The sequence below is a fragment of the Equus przewalskii genome, chromosome 23 (genome assembly GCF_037783145.1).
Source record: "Equus przewalskii isolate Varuska chromosome 23, EquPr2, whole genome shotgun sequence".
Classification (NCBI taxonomy): Eukaryota; Metazoa; Chordata; class Mammalia; order Perissodactyla; family Equidae; genus Equus; species Equus przewalskii.
This window is the reverse complement of record NC_091853.1, coordinates 6,641,088-6,667,717: the sequence shown is the minus strand read 5'-3', so window position 1 is coordinate 6,667,717 and position 26,630 is coordinate 6,641,088. Positions and strand designations below refer to the sequence as shown.

The window sequence follows — 26,630 nt, the reverse complement described above, 5'->3', positions numbered from 1 at the left end:
TAAGGACTAGAAAATGAAAAAGAGTGGCAATAGGAGTGACTTAGTAAGAAGGCAACTATGTCAAGTGGTGACTACAGCTCTTTGGTACATTTTGTGTTCCCAACCTTACCTATCATACCAATTTAGAGCATATTTTGAGAAAACCCTTAGCCTGAAAAGTGTGGACATCAGGGTAGGGCTCATTAGCACTTGAGTGTTTTTGTGTCTAGGAACCACTGTGTGCCCAAGTAAAGAAGGCATCCAGGTCATCAGTTGCGGAGTCACTCGTCTTCCTCAGGCGGGGTCTGGAAGCATGTGTTCTTCACATGGCATTTGGGGAATTACTATCCCTCAGTACCTCACTTCCCAAACTGAGTAAACGGTAACAAATCCCTTACAGTCTGCTTGTGTGATGACAGTGACGATGAACACTAGCAACAATAAGAAAAATACCAAGTACTGAGATCTATTTTGGGTCCTTCAATTTCTGCCCAGAAGAATGGTGAACCTATTTTCTACATTCAGCACTCTGCATCAACAAGAAAGAATTCTCTCTTCCTCCTGGATAGACGGTTTTCAACATGCATATGGCCACCCCAAGAACAGGGGCCATGACTGTAATCCTCCAATGACAACATTTACTTTGACTAAGCTCTATAGTTTTTTTTTTATAATTTTTTTTTGAGGAAGATTAGCCCTGAGCTAATTGCTGCCAATCCTCCTCTTTTTGCTGAGGAAGATTGGCCCTGAGCTAACATCCATGCACATCTTCCTCTACTTTATACATGGGACGCCTACCACAGCATGGCTTGCCAAGTGGTGCCATGTCCACACCTGGGATCCGAACTGATGAACCCCAGGCCACTGAAGCGGAACATGCGCACTTAACCACTGTGCCGGCCCTCTATAGTTCCTGAAAGTCAGAAGTCAAGTCTTTGGATGATAATCTTTTTCTAGAGCATACTGTACTCCTGTTCACTATTTTTGACACGACAAACCCTCTTCAGATTTTAGCAATGGATGAGAAGCTCCAAGATTCATTATTTAGAGAATACTTTATTAGTTCTGTAATCAAACCCATGTAGATAAGACCTTACATATTTAATACAGTGCGTTACCCCTGTACAAATGGAAAAAATTATGTTTAACGTTTCTAGACCAATATGGCTGTTAATTTCTGTACAATGCCAACCCAACACGGTACAACTGGGATACTTTTTCCAAAGTTGACAGCACAGCTAAAGTTTTCAAAAATTCAAATTATATATATATGTATATATATATATTTATTTATATAAAAAGATCAATAGCAGTATGTTATGCATCAATAGCAGCAACAGCTTTTCCAGGTTCTGCAGTCATCTGAACAAAATTATAGGACATCCAGCACACTCCATTAAAAAGAAAAAGAAAAAAAAGGTAAAAAACAAAACCCCAGAAAACAGCAAAGTTCTGTTACTGTTGTGGTACCTGGCACCATTTTTTAAATTAGCTTCTCAATCATCATCTGGAAAGAAAACATTCTAGAATAACATCATTAAAAACAGCTCTGATAAAGCACGGTCACTACTACGTATCATGAAGCAGGTACAAGATATTTTACATTCACAGAGGTATGATACAGTACTGCCCTACATCTATAATACTAGAGGATACAATTAAAAAGGCATTATTTGAGACTTGATTCTACTTTTCCAGCAGAGGGCCCAAAGGATGGTATGACACAGCTCTGGTAAAGAAATGCACCTTCTTAAGATAGGATTTCCGTTCATTAGAGGCACAGTTCTAAGTACTCACTGCTTTTCATGAATATCAGCTAAAAACCGTTTTAAAAAAACCCCAAAACCATTGGATTCATACAAAGATGACCAAGTGGAGGCAAGCAAGACTCAACCTAACTTTACCAAATCTGCTGTTTGAATGGTAAGAGCCCCATGAAGAAAGGAGTAGCACTTCAAAGCTTCGGGCCACAACCCAAACGGCATCGTTTCAAACAGAAGCACTTGCCCACTTGGCTGTGTTCAAGGATGCTGATATCAATACTCCATCATCTGCTCACTCATCCAGGAAGAAGGGAAGATCAGTTACGGTACTTTGATTGTGTTCAACTCAATCACCATGTTACAAAAATAGCAAGCTGCCATAATAAAAAATAAGGCTCCTCTATCCAGCACCAGTTCTCTTCAGTTCTTCACCACCAAGCCTACCAATGCTCTAACTATATCCAAAGAACATAAGGGAGCAAAGAAACCACATCTGATGGATGAGCTGGGATCACCACATTGTTCAGGCCAAGCTATTCCTTTGCAGTGTTATTTTCCTCATACTTCTGGTATTTCACCTAACCATAAGGATTGTAGTTCTAAATTATATGCACTCAAGGAATGTGTGCATATATTTGTATATAAATTCTGACTGAAGATGCCATCAACAGAATGCGTGTTATATAGTAGGTACAAGCTGGCAAAGCCTCATTTTACTGGTGTAGCAGCTGTGTGTCAGTGTAAATTGCTCCTATGTCCCTTGTGCACCTCCAAGCTCTGGACAGGATAATGTCACAGACCGTTTTACCCCTTTGGCTGCTGGCATTATCTGACTTCATTCTCCCTCGTTCCCCTCTCCCCTCCCCCAATCCCTGGCAATAAACCACAGCCTTTAAGATTTTGTTTCTTCAGTTTTGATCGCCTGAGGCTTGATGGGTCCAGTTCTGACAGGTTTGGCGGCTAGGGCAGGTGCAGGAGGTGGTTTTTCTTCTCCTTTTTCCTGACAGACACCAGGAGGGTCAGTCAGCGCTTCGGGTTTACTGGAATCACTGTCCACTTTCTGAGCTTTGCCTCCTATCTGTTTGCTCTGTTGCTGTTCAGAGAAGAACCGTTGCGTGGACTGAAGAACCTCTGCTCTCTGCTTTGCCTTAAAAAATGAGAAACGACAACTGAGGATGCTGCAGCGCTACCACCGCCTGTCAATCCATCTCAGGTCACATTCTGTCACCAATCACAAAGCAGTTTTCCCCACGCTGGTTTGGCCCAAACAAAAAGTACCTCATTGATCTTTCAGCTTTTAATGGATAGATTTCTTCCTATCTTTGAAAACATTCCATGTGATTTTTAAAACACATTTGAAAAGAACAGGACCGCCTCCCACCACCTTTTCAAAGTTTGCCCTCTTATAAAACAATAAAATAGAAATTGCTGTTGGTTTTGTATCGTTTCTGGAACAAAGCTTATTGATATCAAATTGTATTTAGGGAACCTGCTTGCAAATTTGAAAACACATATGTAACACTTAAAACTTCTAGTTATCAATATGTGGTCTATAACAAAAGGAAAAGGAAGCACTTATATTGTGGCATTACCAACACCTAGGACCAAATGTCTTGTGGCTGAGTCCTCTTCCCACAGCTCTCTTCTGCAGGGGAAGAGCATCAGAAATTAGTAACTACAACTTCACTTGATCACTAAGTTCTGATAGCTCCTACCACATTCTGAGCTGGTAAAATAATTTCCTAGTTTTATTGACTATGTGACCCAAAGAATATACTTACGTCAATCTGTAAATTATACCATGTAACATACAATTACAACTTAAGTTTCTATACCTCTTGCATATAATAAAACCCCTTCACGTTCTAGAGATAACCTGTACTATCCAAAGATCTTATCCAAAGATCTGAAGCAATTTTCAAGAAATCTGTGCCCTCCCCCACCCCATTATTAAGCTCTAATGTCACTTCCAACATGGGAATGCATCAAAATCAAGTGCCAAGGAGCCAGGAGAAAAAGTGGAAACCAAGGTCTAATAGTTTCCCAGGACTTCTATACATACTAGCATTTTTCATGTTAGGAACAGACGGAAATCCTAGGCTCACAGCCTTAATAAAAGTAGGTAATATTTAATAAGAGTTTCACTGCAGGGTAGTCTTTAAATTTGATTACTCAGGATTAGAAACAACAGATATCAACCCAGAAAGAAACTTTAGTCAGTCAACCGAATTCTCTAACAGGGTTACCATAAACATGTTTCTAATTCAGAGTAAAGCATTACTATGGACATTTCCCTGTTTGAAAGCATTAAGCTTTTCTTTGTTCTAGTCTGACCTCAGATATATAGTGACAAAATAAGCAAAACTACCGAGACCTCTAAAGTCAAGTCTAAGTACAGAAAAAGACTGATTCAGCTGGCTGTACAGGCAGACAGGTAAGGTTTACGCTATAAAAACTGTCCCCACACAGACTCCTGAAGGCACTCCTCTGCATCAGCAAACCTCACGTTTATCAGTGCCTTTTATCACGAAGGATCCCAAAGTGCTTTTCTGAGTTCTTCATCTACAAACACACACTGTACAGCCACCTCTGGTGGCAGGCAAAAAAGGGTGTGAAAACAGTTTGAGGAGAAAACCATACTTGGATGACTCACGAGGGAAGAAAAAGCAAGACAAGTAACGTGTCTTACCCATTCCAGAGTTTTCACATAACCATGATCTACATCTTAAGCTTGGGGAGGGGGGAAGAAAAAAAGAAAAACGAAGAGAAAAAAAAAGAAAACGGGGAAGCCTATAATAATCCATATTACTTTTTTGCTCTTTCAAAAAATATAGCAGCTAAACTCAGATCTCCCTCAAATATTTACTTCAGAAGCAATTCATTTGGCCACAGAGTTTAAAATGTTAACTTGTTTGCTGACTACAGTTGGAAAAAAAACCCCAAAAAACAAAACAAAATCAAAAAAAAAACCATCCCAAACAAATAAAAAAGAGGAAAAAAGTAAGGGGGGAAAAAGAAATTAAAAAAACAAAAGGAATGAATATAAGTAGTTAGCTTGGTTAAATCTGCTAAGACAGTGAATGCCTGGATATATGGTTAGGGGTCCAGAGGCATCTTAGGACATGGTTCAGAGACAGATTCTTGCTCTGTTGGCTGTTAACGCTGTACTAACCTTCATGTCTTGTTCAGCCTTCAGCGCAGCCTGGGCCTGATTACCTCTGACTCCAGATAGTGATCCACAAGGACCCCTGGCTACATGTGGCAAACGAGCATGGCTCATGAGGCCTGTGGTCAGCGGAGGAGGCATCTGACTGGCCAGTGCCATTGGCGGCCTCTGAACAGGCGCTGGGAAGGTGTTAGTATGTGGGGCTCTTACCAATGGAGGGACCAGGTTAGGCTGAGAGAGAATCTGAGTGAAAAAAACAAAACATACAACATTGAACTGTTAAAAAAAAAAAAAATTGCCAACTAGATCGGGTTGGCTTATCTCAGAGTAAATCTGTGCCCATTGTGCCAGTGAAAGGAAGCGTACAGACTAGTGCCATTCTATTATAGGGACCAAAACTAAATAGGCCATGCTTAGAGAATCTGACAGGAAAATCAGGCAAAGCATGCCAGGACACTTCCACTGGTTGTAGCATTTCAGCTACAAATTCGGAAGGGGATAAAGAAAGGTTATTAATTAGGATATTTAAAAAAAAAGGTAGAACTGTAGAAAAGGCACACACCTATACCAAACATAATCTGAAGATAAATAAAAATAATACTAATTTGACAAACACGTGTTTTCTCAGCAACCAATTCTAGTTTGTGAGAGCTCTTATCAATTTTAGTTAGTCCTTCCATATGAGCAGCAAAGGGAAGAGAAGCCAACATTTTCACACATATATTAGAACATCTGTTGGAAATTTTACCTCAACTATACACAGTTATCCTAAAAGACAAAAAAACAACTTTAAACCTAAAACCTTTAAGCACTGGGACCCTTCTCTGAAAAGTCAACTTCTTCAAAAAGATAAACGGAACAGGACTGAGATTAACGATCAGAGCTGTGTGGGGAATCTTCCGACTGTTTCTATTGTCTGCTGTAGAACTACACAGTTACTACCTGTGTCTAACTAAAAATCACAGAGAATCTAAGAGTCATAAATTTACTGTCAAATAAGAAACTGTTTCTCATTAAAAACTGTGCTTCTAAACTGGTTATAATATGGCAAGATTAAAAAATTAGAGAATTAGCCAGAGTAGCAATCATTTGCAAGTAACTAATACTCATTTCTCACTCATATCTGCCCACCTGGGGAGCAAACTGTGTAGGAAACGGCTGTGTCATCCTCACAGTGGCAGGGGCTGACTGGAACTGCTTCTGATAGACAATGCTGTTCATTTTGCTGGACTGGCTGTTCGGACTTGTGGAAGTAGCCCTTGGAAAGAAGCCATCACTGGTCAGTACAGTAGTGCCACATAAATAATGCCATTAGATCTTTAGACATTGCTCTGGGTAGATTCATCATACTCGGCAGTTGATGAAAATCTGCCAAGCTGAGTTACCAAACATTATGGTAGTGAAGAGACATTGGAGGGGCAGAGGTGGAAAAGGATACTAGCTAGATTAATTTAATAGCTTAACGTTTTAGATAAAACTATCAGAATGTCTTATGCTTACCACAGGACTGGTAACCTATTAAGTATCTAACAAACAAACGGTGCTCAGTTACGTGGACATTCTAGAAGCAAATTTAAACGCCCATTTTACCGGAAGGGACTAGAGGTTGGTGTGGTGCTTCTACCGCTGATTGGAGGCGTGCCGGGTTTTATATCAATGCCACTTCCAAAGGCTTTGAGTTCCATTTCAGACATCTGAGAAAGAGCATAAAATAAACCTAACATTTCTGCAATTCTATAAGCTAAAGTGCTGTGTTCAGTATTCTATATATAAAGACTAAAAATTTAGCAAAGGGCAGAGACCCTTAGTACAAAAATCCTATTACTAGGTTTCAAATACCATCAAATTACCACGGCCAAATTGTGCCTGAAAAGTCTAAGAGACTGTGTAAATCCAACTCTTCCACAAAATTTGTGAATTCTTTGTTATTAGGTAAAAACCATAGGAGGCCAAACACATTAAAAGTAAGTTATAAAAAATAAGCACATGGGGGTTTGAGATGTCCTGAAGGGTGGCAAAAACTGATGCATTTTATTTTTATAGACTACATAAATGCATATATCTAAACTCAAAGGAACTGTGTACATTTCTCTCCACTTACTTTCCCTGTAGTCGCAATCATGCTGTGCTGTGTCCCAGCTGGGATTAATCCTCTGAAAGGCTGGCTCACTTGTGCAGGACGACTGAGGCCCGGGGCCTGTGCCTGCGGGGTGGTATGCTGTAATGGGGGCTGAAGAGTCTGAGGCAGAGCAATCAAAGGCTGCCCCGTAGATCCAAAATTAGGCAAGGAAAGCTGGGATGCTGGCAAAGGTACTGTAACCTAGAAAACAAGCAGGCAGAAACTGCAGCAACTTGCTTATACCTGTTGTCCGTCTATCCCTGTAACTACACACGCTACTCTTCAAATACTTTTGGGTGAGAATCTAAACAGAATATATCAATATATTAATAGATTTCACAAGAATCTTTTGCTTAGTGACTAAAAGTGCAACAACAGATTAGTAGTAGAGAAGCTATATAACTGAAATAATTATGACTATCTTTGAATTAATCTACAGGACATGCCAATCATAAAATACAATAAAATCATGGGGATACAATTTAAGAAAGTCAGAACTTCCGAAATACACATTTTTATACTGTTTTCAGGTCCGGTCAAATGAGCTATGCCAAGAAGAAAAATAACCTTTCAGTTTTTGTACAAACAGTATTTAATTTGAACGTCCATAAGGTAATATATTTATGAATTGTCAACCCCTAAAACAGCCACCAAAAATATTTCTGCTAAAGTCACTGATGCCTGGCCTTACTCCTCCAGCCCTCCACCAACCGTCAAAGAGTAAGCTGATTAATGACATTGCTAGAGGAGATGGTTTAAAAAAAAATACATTTCTCACTGTAGATTATTATTACATTCATACACAAGAAATTGTCCTGTGCGCTCTGTCATACTCTGCACACGGTCCTATGTGTTCTCTTAACCAGTGTGATGGTCTTCAGAGCCTTCCTTTGCCTCTAGCACAAATGGGTAAAGCTCCTATCACACATGTAACTGTACATCCTAGACAGTGGCTTTCAACCTTTTATAGTCATGGAATCCTTCATTAAAATAAATGATTACATAAAAACCCATGGGAAAAAAAGAGGTAAAAAGTAGAAGCGATTGAAGTGGTGGGGAGAAGGATGTTGTGGGACTGAAGTACATTCCACTACCAGAGAACCCAGGGAATCCCTAGACACCTCAGAGAAAAGTCTGAGAATCACTGCTCCACCCCCCATCTTGCTCCTATTTAAATTCCCAAACAACAACAAAAGCAGTAGTAGTAATAATAATAATAAAGAAAATTGAGGAAATTTACCATGCCATAGTTTACCTGCTGGAGAGCACTCGGTGACTGGGCAGTGTTATAAAAATTTGTCTGACCAGGCTGTTGAACTTGTCCAGAATAAAGATTTGAAGCCTGGGTAAGATTTGCTCTAGCCTAGAAAAAATTTTGTAAGAAAATAGCAATAAGATTGAAATAATTTCCAATTCAGATATCAAGGTTATGCTTCAAAGCAATCTCTAAGAATTTTAGTATTAGATAAAAAGGAAGATCTTTGTTTTTTTCACTGTGTCTTTTAACATTTTTTCTTTATAACCTGTCTGCTGCATAGGAATACAATGACAGTATATGCTATTACCCCAGCCTTACCTGGAGAAGATGTGTATCAATTAGCTGGGAACCTCCCAGGCCTGATGCCTGCCCCAGCTGATGTTCATACAATATAGGAATAGGCTGAGTATTTGACGTTTGTTGAAAGGCAAGACCCGACTGTGCCTTGGCAAGCTCCTGGTGTTGCACTGCTGGAAAGTTGTGGATGGCAGTTCCAGAAAGGACCACAGATGGCTGGGAGAGACTGCTTTGCATAAAGGCTGGCTGAGATCTATATAAGTATTAAAGAGAAAAGGCTTGTATTGGCAGTTAATTCTACTGGGATTTGGAAATCGTAAGAATGAGCATCCCAAATGACCAACTACTCTAATCAGCGCAATTAAGAAAAGCAGCAGAGAACGCAGACTGTGTCTAAGGCACTTGTTTCAAGATGTAGAGCCCTGAGTAGAACAAAGCTCCACATGTAAAAGTTCTGGAAAAAGCCTGCTCTTTCTGAGAAACTGGTAAGATTTTCTCCTCTTGAACAATGAGAATAATTCTCTTTCCTCATGTTCACTAGGAAGCTCAGCACCAAATCCGCTGTTTTTCTCTTCAGTATTGACATTCTATTCAAATTTATAGCACCAATAGCTCTGACTTTTATTATCTGTATTTCATCACTTCCCCTTTATATATATATCTTATTAGAGGCTTCAAGACCTCTATGGAATGAAGCAGAGTAGTTCACATCAGGATTACTCACAAAGTTGTTTGTTTATCCTGGACATATAACATTATATTAGTTACACAACATAATGATTCGGTATTTGTACAGACTGCAAAATGATCATCACAATAAATCTAGTTAACACCCACCATCACATGTAGTTAAAAATTTTTTTCTTGTGATGAGAACTTTTAAGACCCACTCTCTTAGCAACTTTCAAATATGCAACACACTATCACTGTCAAAAGGTACAAATTTCCAGTTATAAAATACATAAGTCATGGGGATGTAATATACAGCTTGGTCACAAGAGTTATTAATACTGTGTCGGCATATTTGAAAGGTCTTTTTAAAAAGATAATTACAACACTGAAACCTAATCACAGACTGCTCTCTTATCTCTGGGATGGAGGCTTCCGATCTATACATTTAAAAATGCTGAGATAGGGGCCAGCCTGGTGGTGTAGTGGTTAAGTTTGCATGTTCTGCTCTGGTGGCCTGGGGTTTGCCAGTTTGGATCCCGGGTGTGGACGTACGCACTTCTTGGCAAGCCATGCTGTGGCAGGCGTCTCACATATAAAGTAGAGAAAGATGGGCATGGATGTTAGCTCAGGGCCAGTCTTCCTCAGCGGAAAAAAAAAAGAAAAGAAAAAAAAAGAAAAAAAGAGGAGGATTGGCGGCAGATGTTAGCCCAGGGCTAAACTTTCTCAAAAGAAAAAAAAAATAAGCCATGATAAAGAATAACTAAATCAAAGTGGTGAATTAAAGATAATATTATCAATAAATAACACGCTTTTAAAAAACTGACATATGTGGTAGGAACAAAAGCCATTAAGCAGGAGCACTAGGCTAGGGTCACAAGTAACCTTCACAATGTCTACTTATAATCTATGTTTCAAATATAAAATGGGAAAACCTAAGTATACTGTTATAAATCACCCCGTGCTGCCAGAAATTAACTCAGGGATTCCCTATTAACCAACACTATGCTAACTGGGCTGAGAAGCAAGGAGCAGCAGAACGATGTGGCAGGGATACAAGTTGCTTTCAATGTCGAAACCTGTGCCTTCCAATAGAGCAGCCATTAGCCACAATTACATATATAGCTTACATTACATTTCTGTTTAAATGGCTGAATGGCTATCATATATAAGGAAAGTTCAATAAATATCAGTTTTCATTACTTCCTTAACTGCAAAGATAATTTTCAGTGAATCCTTCAAAAGACTGGTTTCTTCTACACTATACGGCATACTTGTGACCACTATCACCACTACTTCTATTCTCTGTCTGACACTCTACTACTCCTCTTCTATTACATTCGCCCTGGCCTCCACCCTCTTACATACTATTGTTATCTGTCACACTCCAGCTCTTAAACAGAGCAGGATTGGATTTATAGTTGTTAGCAGGGACATACACGGCACTTAAACTTTTAGGACGTTTAGCAGCTATTTTCTGTGATTTCAAATTATTATCGGATTGTTGTTATCCTCTTCTTCAACAGGCTGAGGCTTGACTTAGTTCAATGAAGTCTGATTGAAATTACCAGAGGCTGAGGTTCACAACATATAATCAACATGCTTAATAATTTAATATAGTTTGTAACAGGGTCATCCTAGCATTTGGGTGGAAGGAAAAGGAGCAGCAGGGATATGGCAAGAAGGCTCGGCAATTACATTGTTGCCAAGATCATAAATAACTGTACAGCATGTACCTATATGGTTGAAGGGAAGAACTGAATAATTCCTGAGCCTGAGAAACAGCAGGTCCAGCACCCAGACTCAGCTGGGCTTGATGCTGTCCTTGTAGTGGTGCATAAATAGGGATTGGAATCTGCTGAACTGAAGTTGGCTGCAATGCAATGAAAAAACAATATATGAACACCATATACACAAATCACAACACTTGAGAAAAAGAAAAATTTTGAGATACGAAAACAATAAAAGATTAATGCCATGTTCGGCTCCCTTTTAAAACAAAACCAAATGTAAACATCTAAATTTTCCTTTCAACCCATTACTTATTCTACATTGTTAATCATTAAGCTTTGGCAAACCTGGGAAAGTTTTAAAATTTTGCTAATACATATCAAGGTAATCATGGGTTGTCTGATATTGTTAATATACGATTATAACTTCAAAGAGTCTATTACTTAACAGCCCAAGATAAGTATTACATCATACAAATGCCAAGAAACAAATACAGGATGGAACAAGTCTGTGACACTTACCTGAGAAAGACCTGGCTGGAAGCCTTGCTGCTGAGCCAAGGATGGTGGAGCCAATCGTGCATGTTGGGTGTTGAATAAATGACTTGTGTCCATATAGAAAGCTGGGATTTGAGCTACAGACCATTAGGAAAAACAAGCGTTAATAAGTGTCTACATTTCAGAATTTTCCAACTGGTAATGAAAAACCAAGTTTTGTAGCAGATTTCAAATTAAGTGTGCCCTCTGAAAATACAGTCAAGGAAAAACTAGAAATGTAAAAATATGCAAATACAAAAAGAAGCTAGATTTCTAGCAGACAAGTATATACAAGCTAAAACAACGAAACTCTAGTGCTTGTGAAGGTATGAAAAACAGATACTCTCATAGACTGCCAATTCCGTATAAACTAGTAAAATCTTATATAATCTACTAAAACTGAAAATGAACCTACTCGTTTACCAGCAAATCCACTCCAATTTTAAATCTACGTACCAGAATTTTGCAAAACAGTTCAAAAGAATTGACATTTAAAAACTGAAAGAATTTGGTATACATTTCTAACAGATTTCTATGTATTATATATATTATTTTGTGATTTGCTGTTTTTATATAATACTATGTTTTGGAGAACTTTCCATGCTGCTTTTAATTTGTTACAATTATAAATAATACTATAACCAATACTGCTGTCACTCCAGAGGATATTTTTTAGCAATAAAATTGTCAAGTACATCTAAAAATATATATATAAATAAAAAATACTACTACAATGAATGAACACCCTCGTACATACACCTCTGATTAATAACTTTACCTGTATGATGATTCCTAACTATGAAATCGTCACTACAGTGAGTTTGTACACATAAAATATTCTGAGATACTGTTCTAAAACAATTATGCCAATTTATATGCTCAACAGCAATGTACTTTAAGAGCCTATTACTAATACCCAGGATCCTTATAGATACTGGGTATTAAAGATGCTGGGTATCATCAATATTTCTAATATTTCCCTTATGGAAAGACAAAAAATCGCCTCACTGTTCTTTTATTTTGAATTTAAATCATTACTGAGTTTGAATATTTTCACGTTTATTTACTGTTTAACTCAGATGAACATTGTGATGCTTAATAGGACAACTTACCCCACCCCCAATATCTAATTTTTTTCTTTCTTTTTTGTTATTTTTAGGTTTATTCTTCCCCATGAACTTTATTCTCAATTTGTCAAGTTTCAGATAACAAACTTTTCCAATTTGATTGGAATAACATCAAATGCATAAGGTACTTTGCAAATTAGACACTAATTTGTCTAATATATATGTAACATATGTGTAAGAAACAACTGCCAAGAGCCCTACAATGCTTATCAAGGAGAGAGAGCATTCAATTCTACGAGGAAACAACTTTGCAAAGCAGATCAAAAAAATACTTAAACTTCAAAGAGTAACTAAGGAGAGAAAAAATAAGCATTTAAAAGAGTTCATTTTCTAAATTCCTTATATTCCATGCTAAAAACCTTACCTGCTGCAGACTGAGACACATAGACTTGTGGACTCTGCTGTTGCTGGGCAATAAGGGAAGGCATGCAGCTTAACTGTGAAAAATGACTTGCAGAAGGCAGGCTGCTTGTCTGTAATTGTTGGGGTTTCACTTTACAAATATTAGGAGGGTCTGATGTGGTTGTAGATTTTGTACTCAAAGAAGAGGTAGTATATGTGCCAGCTCCTATATTTGGGAGAGGGACAAAATAGGAGAAGATGTAGCATATTTTAAAGTGTTGCTGTTGTTCACAGTAAGATAATTCAAGCACCAACCACAAACTTCATGTTTATGCCCACCATGTACTTATCACCTACTCATATACTGTGCCTCAGGCCAAAAGGGGCTACGAGGTGGCTTCTAAAAGGAAAGAACACATCACCAAATGCAAACAAGAATATAAAACTCGGAGAAATATAAACAATAGAAAATTAAAACAAGGAGGAAATTAAAAAATTAATCTCACAAAATAAGGAGGCTGAGAGCCTACAAGGTTGTTACAGTTTAGCCTCAACTAATATTTAGTTTTTAATTATCACAGAGAAAAGGATAATCAAGAGCTTCATTCATTTATGGCTAGGCATAAATATAAGAACACAGAAGAACAAAATGCTGAACCTCAGGAATAATTATGAATGTAAATGGGTCTTGAGAGATCATAATTGCTCCTAAAAAGTTATGTAAACTTAAGGTTGGATATTCCCCTTTCCAGCAAAATACCTTACAGGTATTCTTAAGAGCTTCATTCATATATTAACAAATATTTGAACATCTATTAAAGGCCAGGCAAAGACATAAGAACATAGACGGATAAAGTCCTACATCTTAAGAATAATTACTAATATAAATTGGCCTTAAGAGACCCCAGTGGCTCCAAAAAAGTCACATAAACTTACAGGTATATTCCTTGTCCCCCCTCCTTGTATATATACCAGTCAAAACCAGTATACAGTAATATCTTAAAAACAAACTATTAACAAAAAAGTGGAATTATAAAACTTTAGATCTTAAAGGAGCAATTAGTTCTATTGATCAGTGAGTTATAATGACTGCAATACTAGAGCAAATGACGAGACTGATATCTGATTAAAAAGTGAGATACAGTTATCATTATTTCCAGATGTTAAATGATGTTCTATCTAAGAGAGGACCAAGATCAAGGTACCTCTGTTCTTCCACTTGAGTCTCTACCACTAGGATAACTGGGCAAGAAGGTCTCTGTTAAAATTTTTTCCTAGTTGAGGGGAGTGTGGGGAAACTAGACCTGGAGGAAAGGAAGTAGTTGGATTCCAAAGAAAGAACTAGGAACCTTCCCAGTCCCTTTATGTCCTAATCTTCCTACCATACTCTCCTGGTTCCCATCTGGCCCCATCCCCTGCCCACCAAAGTAGATTAGGGCGCAAGCTAGCAAGCACGATGAAGATGCCTTGCAATGGGTGATGAGGAATGCTTGAAAAGCTTTAAAGAAAGACGAGAAATAGGTGGGACATTCCTTGAGTTGAATCTCTGCGTTTGTCTTAATACATGTGATCCCACATAATATCAAAATAACTGTAGTACACCCTAAAGACCAGCTCTTTTGGTACTTAAAACCAACAGAGAATGTCAGAATATTAAAAAACAGTATTGTAATCACTAAATGAGAACCAAAGAAAGTAAATTCTGTACTGGATATATTTTATATCTATTGGAAAGGGGCTTCCTACTGCTTTGCAAACATTAGAGAATACTGGGAAAGCTTGGAATATAATTTGTTTTCAATAGAAACATGGTTATACATACGGTAAAGGGTGTACTTTCTTTGAGTCAAGCATTTTACAAACAACCTCTGTGATTATTTAAGAAACATAAAGCCCCCAAATGAGATACATTTCAATGAAAGGATCACACACTGGTGAAAAATAACACACAGGTGGAAGAAAACACCTTCTAACTTGGGGTGTTGATTGGTTCTCCTTAAAAACAAATAAAGAAAGACCAATGGATGTCATTTACTCAAATATCAGACACTAGAAATTCTTTACCCCTAAGTCTTCACCAGAAAAATAAATGTCAACCCAATAGATTGAGGCCAATAGCTCCCTCAAATTAGATACAGATCACAAAAATTTTAAAAGCATCACGATTCTGTGTTATTTCTGATTTGGTTTAATTAGCTGTATAATAGTTAAAAAATAAAAATCAAAAGGCGAATTTTATAGAAAAATTTAGAAGAACAAGATAAAAAGTTTTTCACCAATTACTCATTAGTATCTTAGTGAGGAGGGTGGGGGCGGGAGGAAAGAAGAGAAGGTCCAGCAAAATGTTTTAGTAAGTCATCAAAAAATATTTGCCAACCCAACTAAAATTAGGACGAGGCAAAGAGAGGAGAGAGGGTTGAGAGCAGCAAGAAGTTTACAAAACAGCTGACAGTTATCTCATGTGCAATCTTACGTCTTTAATAAACAACTTTTTTGAGGGACAATAAACAGAAAAAGATCATAAGGAATTTTAAATAATTTAAGATATTTAAAGGAAAGATACAAAAAACTTGTACCTGATAGCGATGTTGTGGGAGTGACTGAAGCAACAGGAATCTGAGGCATCGATGCACTTGAGAAGGAATTGTAATTAGCAGTGCTTGGTCCACTGGCACTGCTGCTGACTCCACTTGCAATTGGAGGTGCTGTGGAAGTTACAGGAGATCCCTTTTCCCTTACATTTGGAGAATTCTCCCATGCCTTACGCGCAGACTCCATCTGCAATAAAATGGACATTTTTGTAAAGCCAAAAAAAAAAAAAAATCACTATGCTAACAGACTAATATACACATACACAAAAATATACATACATGTGTGCATATCTATCTAAATTCCAAACATAATCTTTGAAAAACCACAAAAATAAAAGATTAAGATCCTAGGGCTTTTAAACCTTTCACTTTCCTCTTTATCTTTGCTCCTTTACTCAAATTGGGAGGCAGCAAACACTGTCTCTACAGAGCTTGTTGATGGCTCTGGCAAACAGGTCAGTGAAATATATAAAGTCACAGCTCCTGTATCATGTAAATATGAGGCCCTACCCCACCAGTGAATAAGGGAACACAAATACCATGTTCCTTTAGGACTGACACTTACGGCTCTGACTCTAGTAGGAAAGGCACTAAAGGCCCTCCACAAATACCCATTCCTTCTGTTTTTTCTTTTTAAGCCAACGGTTCTCAAAGGTCAGATGAGAGGTACCTTTTGTTTGGTAGCCTTATTTTATGCTCACAGTGTTTTAAAAGGCAAATGTAACCAGATAGGTTCTAGGCTTGGGTGCAGGAGAAACACTTCTTGTTTCAGATTAAGACCTCATCAAGCATTTCAGGTACTGACTGTCACCATTTATACTCGTGGCCACTGGTTTTAGCTGTAGTCTCCTAGTTTCTTAAAAGGTAAAAACGGGTCTTATTCCAAATCTGACTAGAGGAGCACTGTTCAAGAGACATATAAATGTAAGCCACATTTATAATTTTAAATTTTTCTAGTAACCACGTTTTAAAAAACAAAAATAAACAGGTAACTCTAATTTTGATAACATATTTAGTCAACCCAATAAATACAGCTACAATATAACTAAAAGCTATAATCAATGTAAAAATTGAGATGTTTTAATTTTTAAAAAAATATTAGCCTTTCAGATGCAATGTCTAGTTTATCTTACACTTACAGCACACACCTCAACTTGGATTAGCCACATTCAAGTGCTCACTAACTACATGTGACTACTGGATACTGAACTAGAGAGCACAGATTTAGACCCTTAACTATCCTGAGAGTACTTGAACAGGAAGAGAACAGATACACAGATTTTAAAGTTTTTAGTTCTACTAGTACACATACTGGGCTGAGAGGAAAACTCAAGATAATCTATAAAATTCAGCTACAAGGTAAGATTTTTTAATACCATTGTTACGAAGTTTGTAGGTCCTTAAGTACCAACTTAAATCACCTTGCTGGTTCCAAATGTATTTTATTTTAAAACAAAAGTCTTCGGGTGGGGTATGGGGGAGTAAAAGAAAACACACTTAGGAAGTTAGGCATAATACAATTTGCTTGTGCTATCTGAAATTTTATGGTTTAGAGCAATTTTATATAGTACAATGCTTTTTATACCAGTTGTCTTGAGAACACATAAATCACAGCTAATCAAACTTGCATAACACATAGACGATATACATTTGGCTTCATTTCATAAGCAAGAAAATTGAGATTCTATTTTTGAAAAATCAAGGAAAATAAAAAGTACAAATACTTAACTATACTCATTTTTCCCCTTGGCAAATATACTGTCGAGAATATCCATACAGTAGAATTTTTCTATACTTTATATATTACCCAAATAAAGAGAGATGTCAGAACTAGTAAAAATAAAGAAACTAGAGGGGCCGGCCTGGTGGTGCAGCAGTTAAGTTTGCAGGTTCTGCTTCGGAGGCCCAGGGTTCGCTGGTTTGGATCCTGGGTATGGACCTACACACCGCTTATCAAGCCATGCTGTGGCAGGCGTCCCACACATAAAGTAGAGGAAGATGGGCACGGATGTCAGCTCAGGGCCAGTCTTCCTCAGCAAAAAGAGGAGGATTGGCAGCGGATATTAGCTCAGGGCTACTCTTCCTCAAAAAGAAAGATTTAAAAAAAATAAAGAAACTAGAAAAAGTTTTAAGCTAATGCACTTTAATTTAAATTAATTTCCATTTGAAATGTGTATTATTTCTTCTTGGAGTGTTAAAAACATTAAGTGAAAGGCCATGCTGAATGTGTTTTCTGAAGAATTAACAACTGGTGTAAAGAATAATGATGATATTATATTTGCTTATGTGAAATTATACTATTGCCTTGAATAGTATAAAGGTAAAAACCACATGTAAGAGAGAGATCGAAACACAAACTGAGACAGTCTGTCAACTGGAAAGACAACAACAAAGGCTGAATAGGAAGTGGCAGTAAACAGTAAGGACTGGGTAAAGACGGGGATGACACAAAGTAGAAGTGGTTGTCTTATCAAATTTTATAGTCTCAAACTTGTAATTTACTAAGCCTCTTACAAAGACATGGAGGGACAAGAGGACAAGTGGTCAGCAGGCTGGAGACTCAAACAAAAATAGTCTCAAAAGGAACACTGGTCACATCATAAAACGACTTAGTTTTCCACTTTCTTGAAGATGATCAAAACATTCACTGTCAATCACTACAGCATTAGGAAGCCCCGCTATAACAGAGGTTAAATACTTGCCCAGATTATAAACTCAACAAACAGCACCAATGAGATAAATAAGTGCACTTAAAAAAAACCTCACTCAATTCCATGTCTGCATTTTTCTTAACCACTGACTAATCTTGAGGTGAACAACTGATTTAAAATACTGTCAAATAACTCAATTATAAAAAAGCATTAGTAACAAAGCCCAAAATTGTAGATTAAAAAAACAAGCCTAAGCTTCTTGACATCAAAAAGCATGAGTTGTCTAAAATCTCTTTTGCCCCCTTATTAAAAAACTATCCAACAAAAGTCAAATGAAAATCATTTGCATTAATCAATTACCTCTTCATAAAATATTCTAATTACTACACTGCATTCACTCAATTCACACATGATTTATAAGAAAGACAGAAAAATTAGCATTCTTACCATTATCAACACTTACGATAAAAAAACATGCAATATCAAGCTAGTTGTTTTTTTTGTACACAAACCAGTATATCCAAAGATTAAGATCTCTAAGAGGAACTCAGTACAAACATGGCATATAAATGCTTTCCTGTATTTTTAAGGCAAAATTCACAAGCATAATAGGTCTCACTTTAAATATGAGTCACTGCTAAGTGCTATTAGAAGCTAATACAATTTTAAGGAATAATTTGACATCACTCCATTTCCTCAGCTTAGTATTGTTGCTTAACACACAAAACTAGTAAAAATACCAAAAGAATATTGTTAACTTATGTCCCCTTGCATGCAATAATCAAGGCCCTTCAGATATGGATGCTGTACATACCTTAAAGGTGAGGCTGAAAGTAGTGGGAGGAACTGAAGGTAGGCTGGAGCTCTGTTGTATAGTCTCCCTCTTAGGGAGGGGAAGGGTGTTGGGCAGGGGCACCTGAAAAGGCAGGCAACACATATCACAATCTAACTAAGTCTGCTACGAAAGCCCCATTAACGATAATGCTAATGTACTCTAAGGGTGTTTATTTTTCATCAGAGCCAACAGGAATATTTGATTACTTGGAATTACACCGTATTTACAGTAATCGATAATTTGGGACATCTGAGATAAAACTTCTGAAAAGAAATACTATCTGCCTTTTTATGCATAAATTGACAGAAAAAGAATGTCTCAAATACGAGGTATACACTCGAAGGCAGAGCTTCTCATATTTTAATGTGCATATGAATTCCTGGGGTTGTTGCTAAAATGCAGATTATGATTCAGTTGGTCTGGTGTAAGGCCTGAAATTCTGCATTTCAAAGAAGCTCCCAGGTGATGCTGAGGCCTGGACCATATTCTTGTGTAGCAAAACTCTAAGGAATATAATTTCTACCATTTATGGGATCCAAATATAAAAAATTTAATCTTTTGGGGCTGGCCCCGTGGCCGAGTGGTTAAGTTTGCGCACTCTGCTGCAGGCGGCCCAGTGTTTCGTTGGTTCGAATTCTGGGTGCGGACATGGCACTGCTCATCAAACCACGCTGAGGCAGTGTCCCATGTGCCACAACTAGAAGGACCCACAACGAAGAATATACAACTAGGTACTGGGGGGCTTTGGGGAGAAAAAGGAAAAAAATAAAATCTTAAAAAAAAAAAGTTGTTTAAAAAAAAAAATTAATCTTTTTCCTGCAACACAGTCAACTTTCTTATAACAAGATTCAAGAACAAAAGTAATAGCAGGCAAGTATGAAATATTGCCCCCACCTCGTTACACTAAACAAACTGCTTTGCCATAGTAATAAAATGATCATGGCAAATATTGTTATAAACTTGAAGATATTAGAAACTCATTATTCATATCTCTTTCTTTCCTCTAAGTCTCTGAAACTTGAGATTTTATCATGTATTACTATATGACTGATTTTTTGATGGTTCACTCAGTTGTTCAGGTAAAATGACCGGCATGCTTGGGGGTTTTAAGATAATCACTTTGCGATACTATAGACTATCTTACAGAGATTTATAAATACCATGGACTACTTAATGAAGATTACTTTACAAATCTTTAAAATAGCTGTGCTATAATTATCAAAAACACCACCTGCACTGAAATCTTCAAGATTCAAAACGATTGTACTATTAGGTAACACTGGCCAATACATATCAGCTCAGATCCTAAAAAAGTGCAGTAAGCCTCAATAAGGGGAATAAGGCTTAAGTATAATTTTTTAAAAAGACAAAAGTTCTATGCAAGAAATGGGACCCCCAAACAAACTGAATGAAAAAGGAACATTTCACAATGTCTCCCAGTCTTTCCCATGTAGCATATTTGTTTTTAACACCACAGTAAGTTCAGATCACACCACACTTGGCACAAATAAGCAACACTGTGAAATCATTCCACATTGAGGACCATTTATAATGTTGCTTGACCCAAACTGATCTTCCTGTTTTCAAACATACTTTGGATACACTGCTAAAAATCAAACGTAGACTGTTTATACACAAGACTGGCTCTCTCCGCCTCAGCAGTCGTCGTACACAGGTCACTGTGTCAACGAGCCTCACAGATCACACGGAAATCATTAACATGCTCAGGCAGATATTTTCAATGACTTTTAAGGGTTCTGAGAACAACGAGCTTTCGTTCCTTATACATATTTCATAAATTATATTTTTAGAGAGTAGTTTGGCAGAAAGCATCATATACTTTTTCTTGAAAAAGTAACATCTAAGAAATAGTCTATATTTTTTAAAAATGAGAAAAAAACACCACAATTAAAAGTATAATTAAACTTTGGGATGTTACTGATTTGAAAGTTTGATAATCTACATAGTGAAAACAGCACTTAAATGGACAGGAAGTCTTGTTGTCCTTCCCAAGTTTTCCATTACTTCCTATAGGAAATTAAATAAATTTAAACTTTTCTCCAAAAGGTCACAGGAAAAGGATTTGGCACATGAAGTGAAGTTCTTTAACATCTGAAAACTGAACAAATTTACATCAATCAGCTCCTCAAGAACTTTCCCATGGCAAAGAGAAAATTTGTGACTCACTCCTCTCTCTCCCTCTTCCTCAACCACACATGAAGAGTCCTTCAGCTGGATTACAAACACTGGATTAAATGATCCCTAATGCATCTCACCTCTCTAAAATTCTATATACTTGATGCTAGAGGGAAGAAAAGAAAGCATAAGAAAAACACTCTAAGACAATTGAGATTTTTATTCTCAAAATGAAAAGTCCTTTGTAAGAGACCTCTAAATATATCTGTAAAGGATACTTTTGAAAAGAATAAGCCTTTTTGCTTATTATAAAGGGCTATATTTAAAAATGAGAGCAGCTAACCAAATTTCTACCATACCTGTCCTCAAAAACAAGGGCCAAAGATGTAAATTCTAAAATGCTCTTCCACCACAGCAGGTTAACTAACTTTTTTGGGCTGATAATTTTTCACTTGTCAGTCAGTGAACTAGGCAAAACGAGGAACTGTACTGAGTTTTACCACAATCTTGAATTATAGTATCGTTGCTCTAGGAAACTGGAGACAAATTTATATCACTTAGTATCACCTTTTAATAGCGCATATAAGAGTTTCTGAAGTACTTACAAATACATTATAGCTCAATCTTCAAAACATGAATGTTGCCAAGGTCCAGCATTCAAAAAGAAATACCTGCCTCTGTGTTAACACTGTCTTTTTGTTTTCATTGCGAGCTTTCACTGCACTATAAAAAGGTTTTCATTTAAGAACAAAATTACCAACCAAATAAAATGCTGAATCTATACAATATGAAAGCTAAGAACAAAAATTCTTACCAAAACCAGGTTAATAGGATTAGTACTTATGAAACAGAGCCTAAGCACAAGCCTGGATCTTAATGGAAAGCTGTTGACTTTTGGGGAAAGATAAAAACTCACCTTTGACTACTTTAGCTAATTATATTACAGTGGTCCTAAATACAAATTTATTATCAACTTTTTCCCTGAGAAGAGTAAATATTGGTCATACAGTACATATTAGATAACAATAGCCAGGTTCCTATCCAAACTTGCCAAATCTCAGGTTGGTTACCTACATTATTAACCAAAGTATCCTCCATCTTCGCATTACTGGCAGCCACAGTATTAGGCAGAGAAGAAGAAGGTGTGGTATAGTCTGTTACAGACTCCTGTGGAGTAGGAATAGGGAAAAAATACATTTTAGACTGAGTTATTAATGAGTCACTTTCTCAAGACAGACAAACAGTTATGAAATTGATTTGGAAGAAGGCAGGAGAGGAGAGCAGACCTTAAGACTCAACTCACTCAAATCTTAACTTATCACTCCTGAAGCAGTAACACTTCAACGACTGCTGGGGTTCCGTACATTTTTAAGAATGCACTGCATAGTACCAGGAGGTTGTTGTCAGCACCACGTAGCTATTTTTGTGGATTACTAAAAGAATTCTGTGTTGTTCTCATACTCAACCTATAGCTTACTTCAAACTATTGATTTTTTATTCTCTTCAAAATAACACAGAAAAATGAATGTCAAGATCTTACTTGTCACAATTAACTAGGGTTTTAGGATAAACTCATTTATCATCATGAATCTCTTTAAACGTGATAGATTTGGATCAAATGAGCTTTTTATCTACATGCGTTGAGTTGTATGGCAATTAACAAGAAAAATATCCAAATAATATGAAAAATTCCATCAACCTTTCTTTTCAATGAGTTTATGTCCCGGAGTGACCATGAAATGGCAATTATCTATTTGCTTTCCCACAAGTGTTAAGTCCCTATAAGTCACTCAGTGTATCTTGTCTTAATGAGTATTTTTAAACATACGCATCTGTCATTCAGTGTGGCTCCTAAATGCAAGTCCACTACTTCCTCTAGTGCTCAACCAATGAAACAGTGATCCGTTCCAACGCTGCAGGAAAACTGGCTATACTGGAGTTACCAGAAGTGTGCCTTGTTTCCTGACTTCAAAATCTCACTAGCAGGCAAGATAAGGCTCTACAACTCCATTAACAAAATAAAAAGTAATATAGAGCAATTCTTTCAAAGCCTACAAACCCAACGAAAAGCATTCTAATCCTGTGTAGGCATTTTTTACTTTAAACTATTCAATAGTTCAGAATTAAGAGTAAATTTCCACTGAAAGAAAGAATTTACTGTAAGGAATTTTTTTAGATTACATATGCACACCATAAAATAAAATCTTCTCTGTAGAAATAATAACTCATATAGTCTATAGAATTTATAGGCCTCAGGTAAAAAAAAAAAAAAAAAAGCAAAAAAACCCCTATATCCTTACTGTTTTCCCCACTCATTTTAGACACGGTTTTCATCAAAGGAACTGGTAGTCACTGCATGCTGCTTACCTTCACGTTTGTACCATATTCTGCAGACGATACTGAGATCATTGTTCCTATTTCAGTAGACATTTCTGAAACTGCTTTGGTTTCCTTTGTTGTCACAGGATCTGTACTTCTGACTGTAGCAGGACTTGGTTTCTCCTGTCCTTCTGGCTCCACCTGTTGGGCATCTTTTACTTTTCTATTTTTTAATGAACGTTCCTTTCCAATAGGACCAGGTTTATGTTCTTTGTTTTCGACTGGACTCAAATCTGGAAGCTAAATTCATTGTTTATGAAAAAAGGCATCATGATCAAAGACATTCACGGAAAACTAAATTCAATTTTAAAACTGTTATTTGTTCTCCACACGTATTAGTCGCTTTCACACAATTCTATCTGGAATATGAATTATATTCACCTTCTGGGCTTTGATAGGACCTGCCCGTGGCTGCTTCTGCCGCTGTTCTTTAGGTTCAGGTATTTTGTCTGTAGTTTTTTCTGAAAGCACAGGAACAATTTCATTTTCGTTCCCGTTTGAAGCTGGAGCACCAAACTGAATGGTGTCAATTCCAATGTCAACTCCACTTTCTTGACCATTCTTTGTTCCCTAGTAAAGGAATATTTAACAACTTGCTATCAAAGCAAAATGAGATCAAATTTGACTGAATGATTTATGTACTAGCACAAATTTTAAAGGCACAAGAGAAGAACTTTGAAGCAACCTATGTATTAACTGAGATACACCGACAGTGATTATGTTTTAAGAGAACTTTCCCTTAACCACTATTGATCTATATTAGAAAATAACTGACAAAATGAAAACTAGCACAAGACTTAAGTTTTCAAAGTCCCCTTTAATGTGTCATCACTGTGATCATGGGCAAGTGACAGCCTTAAGTAAGTAATTTCATCATTTAAAACAAATGTAAAAGCAACAAACAAATGAAGATACCACCAGCAACAAATAAACAGATAAATGAATGAATGAATGTATGAACAGGGGAGAGGAGAAAGATAGTAACACCAGTGTCACCCAATTCTAAGAAGTCTGCTTTAAAAATAAAATGAAGTAATATACATTAAAGTACTTTGTGATTGGTAATGGAGTGCACACACCTTAGGAATCCATTCATCAATTAAACAGCTAATATATGTAGCACTTTGTGCTAGGCACCGATCCAGACAAACACTTGCAATCTAACTTGCAGACCTTGCAGTACAGCGATGGAGAAAATAAACAACTACAAAGTCAGATAAAGGATATGCAAAAACTAAGATATGGTTATGCACTTTGGACTGGCAGACAGAGAAAGGCCCTGAGGAGGTCACACTGAAACTGAATCTAAAAATCAATGAAAATGTCTGGGAGAGGAAACAGCTGGTATGAACGTCCAGAATAAAAAAGGCTAGTGAGGCTGGAACACAGTAGGTATTAGGAACAGTGGTAGAAGATGAACAAGCGGAAGGCTGGAGGACAGGTGCTTTGTAAGCCAGAGGACATTTAAAACAATCTTTTCATGGGAGAACAAACAAAAAAAAGCAAAACTAGGGACAAAGTTCAACTTCAGGCCTTGGTCTTATAATCCAATCACCACTTCACATCATTTTTGGCATCTCTAAACTTGGTATGTCAATCAGTTACTGTGTAAGGTTATTGTCATATTTATCAGTATAACAATGTCAAGAGTATGAATAGGCATGTCATTCATATTTATTTTTAATATCTGAATATTCACTTTCAAATACAGGCAAACACTATTGATGTAACTTAGAATAAAAATCTCTATTTGCTTTAGCCAATGTTGAAATTTTATGGTCAGTTCAGTATAAATGTACGAGTAGTATTAGAAGAGCAAAATGGTGTAGTAATTAATGACTGAAAGCTATTGATTTTATGTACAAAAACAATTAAGAACTTGTAAATAGTTAAATAAAATGGAAAACAGATTGACAGTTAATAAGACTATTAGAAGATGTTAGGGCCAGCCCTGAAGGCCTAGTGGTTAAAGTTTGGTGCACTCTGCTTCGGCAGCCTGGCTTCAGTTCCCAGGCCTGGAGCCACACACTTGTCTGTCAGTAGCCATGCTGCGGCAGCAGCTTACACAGAACTAGAAGGACTGCTAGAGTATACAACTATGTACTGGGGCTTTGGGGAGGGGGAAAGAGAGAGAGGAAGAAAGGCAACAGATGTTAGCTCAGGGCGATTCTTTCCCAGCAAAAAAGAAAAAAAAGAAAAGAAAATGTTAGACAATCTAGTCTTAGGAAAAATATTACATCTTTTGAAACCAAAAATGTTCATAAAATATACATAATAAAGGGAAGGATAATAAAGCTTAGATTATAATTATCAATCTTTGAGAATCTATTTAATATAACTAACATTCATAGCATTAAACAAAATAATAATTAAGAACTCTATTTCACTAGAATCATTTAGTAAGTCCCATTAAGGAATTCCTTCCATCCTGTGAATTGAATTAAAAGTAAAATGTCAACTTTGTTAATTCAAAATTTCACCATAATGGAATACTCTAAAATCATGTACAATGAACATCCAACCCGCGTCCCCCACAAAAATCACATCCTATCCAAAAAACACAAAGAACATAAAGAGGATGAAGAAAAATGAGATACCAAATATCTTGCTCCTCTAACTGGCTGAAGGTGAATGTAAACATCCTTTTAATATTGTAAGCTTGTAGTAGAACGCCTGCAAGAAAAATCTTGCAGCTAAGTGCTGAGAAATTATTATTCCTGTACTTTAACGTCAATTTAAAAACCTGGACCAAACATTTTAGTAAAATATTAAATCTAGAGCACCTATCCAAAACAAAGAAGCTTTCCACTTCAGCCTTCATATCAGCATGAAAAATCTTGAACTTTCTGGATAAGAAATACTCTCTATAACTAATCATAATGGCAATACCAACAGGCAGGAAAAAAATGATTAAACTGAGGACATTAAATATTGAATCCAGTGACTCTTAATTCTTCTTCTACGAAGAGTTCTTTGTAGAACTTCTATTATTTTTCTTAAATTTTTTTTGGTGAGGAAGACTGTTGCTGAGCTAACATCTGTGCCAATTTT

The 26,630-nt window shown here is 36.9% G+C and overlaps 1 protein-coding gene across 17 annotated transcripts in view; it reads right to left on the bottom strand.

The window, feature by feature from the left end:
• Window positions 1–1,015: 1,015 nt before the first annotated feature.
• PRRC2C (proline rich coiled-coil 2C) overlaps window positions 1,016–26,630 on the bottom strand; it is a 94,607-nt gene continuing 68,992 nt past the window's right edge. For 9 of the 17 annotated variants that reach the window (XM_008535783.2, XM_008535785.2, XM_008535788.2 and 6 more), the window contains exons 21-35: window positions 23,961–24,149; window positions 23,568–23,819; window positions 22,275–22,367; window positions 19,044–19,145; window positions 15,564–15,765; window positions 13,010–13,213; window positions 11,504–11,616; window positions 10,988–11,124; window positions 8,604–8,835; window positions 8,268–8,390; window positions 7,010–7,228; window positions 6,499–6,602; window positions 6,040–6,166; window positions 4,915–5,151; window positions 1,016–2,889 (exon numbers count right to left, since the gene is read on the bottom strand). In XM_008535783.2, coding sequence (XP_008534005.2) covers window positions 2,635–2,889; window positions 4,915–5,151; window positions 6,040–6,166; window positions 6,499–6,602; window positions 7,010–7,228; window positions 8,268–8,390; window positions 8,604–8,835; window positions 10,988–11,124; window positions 11,504–11,616; window positions 13,010–13,213; window positions 15,564–15,765; window positions 19,044–19,145; window positions 22,275–22,367; window positions 23,568–23,819; window positions 23,961–24,149 — 2,589 coding nt within the window. In that variant the 3' untranslated portion in view covers window positions 1,016–2,634. Of the gene's footprint in view, window positions 2,890–3,334; window positions 3,388–4,914; window positions 5,152–6,039; window positions 6,167–6,498; window positions 6,603–7,009; window positions 7,229–8,267; window positions 8,391–8,603; window positions 8,836–10,987; window positions 11,125–11,503; window positions 11,617–13,009; window positions 13,214–15,563; window positions 15,766–19,043; window positions 19,146–22,274; window positions 22,368–23,567; window positions 23,820–23,960; window positions 24,150–26,630 lie in introns of all 17 variants that reach the window. The other 8 variants (XM_008535787.2, XM_008535789.2, XM_008535794.2 and 5 more) reach the window with 6 other exon arrangements.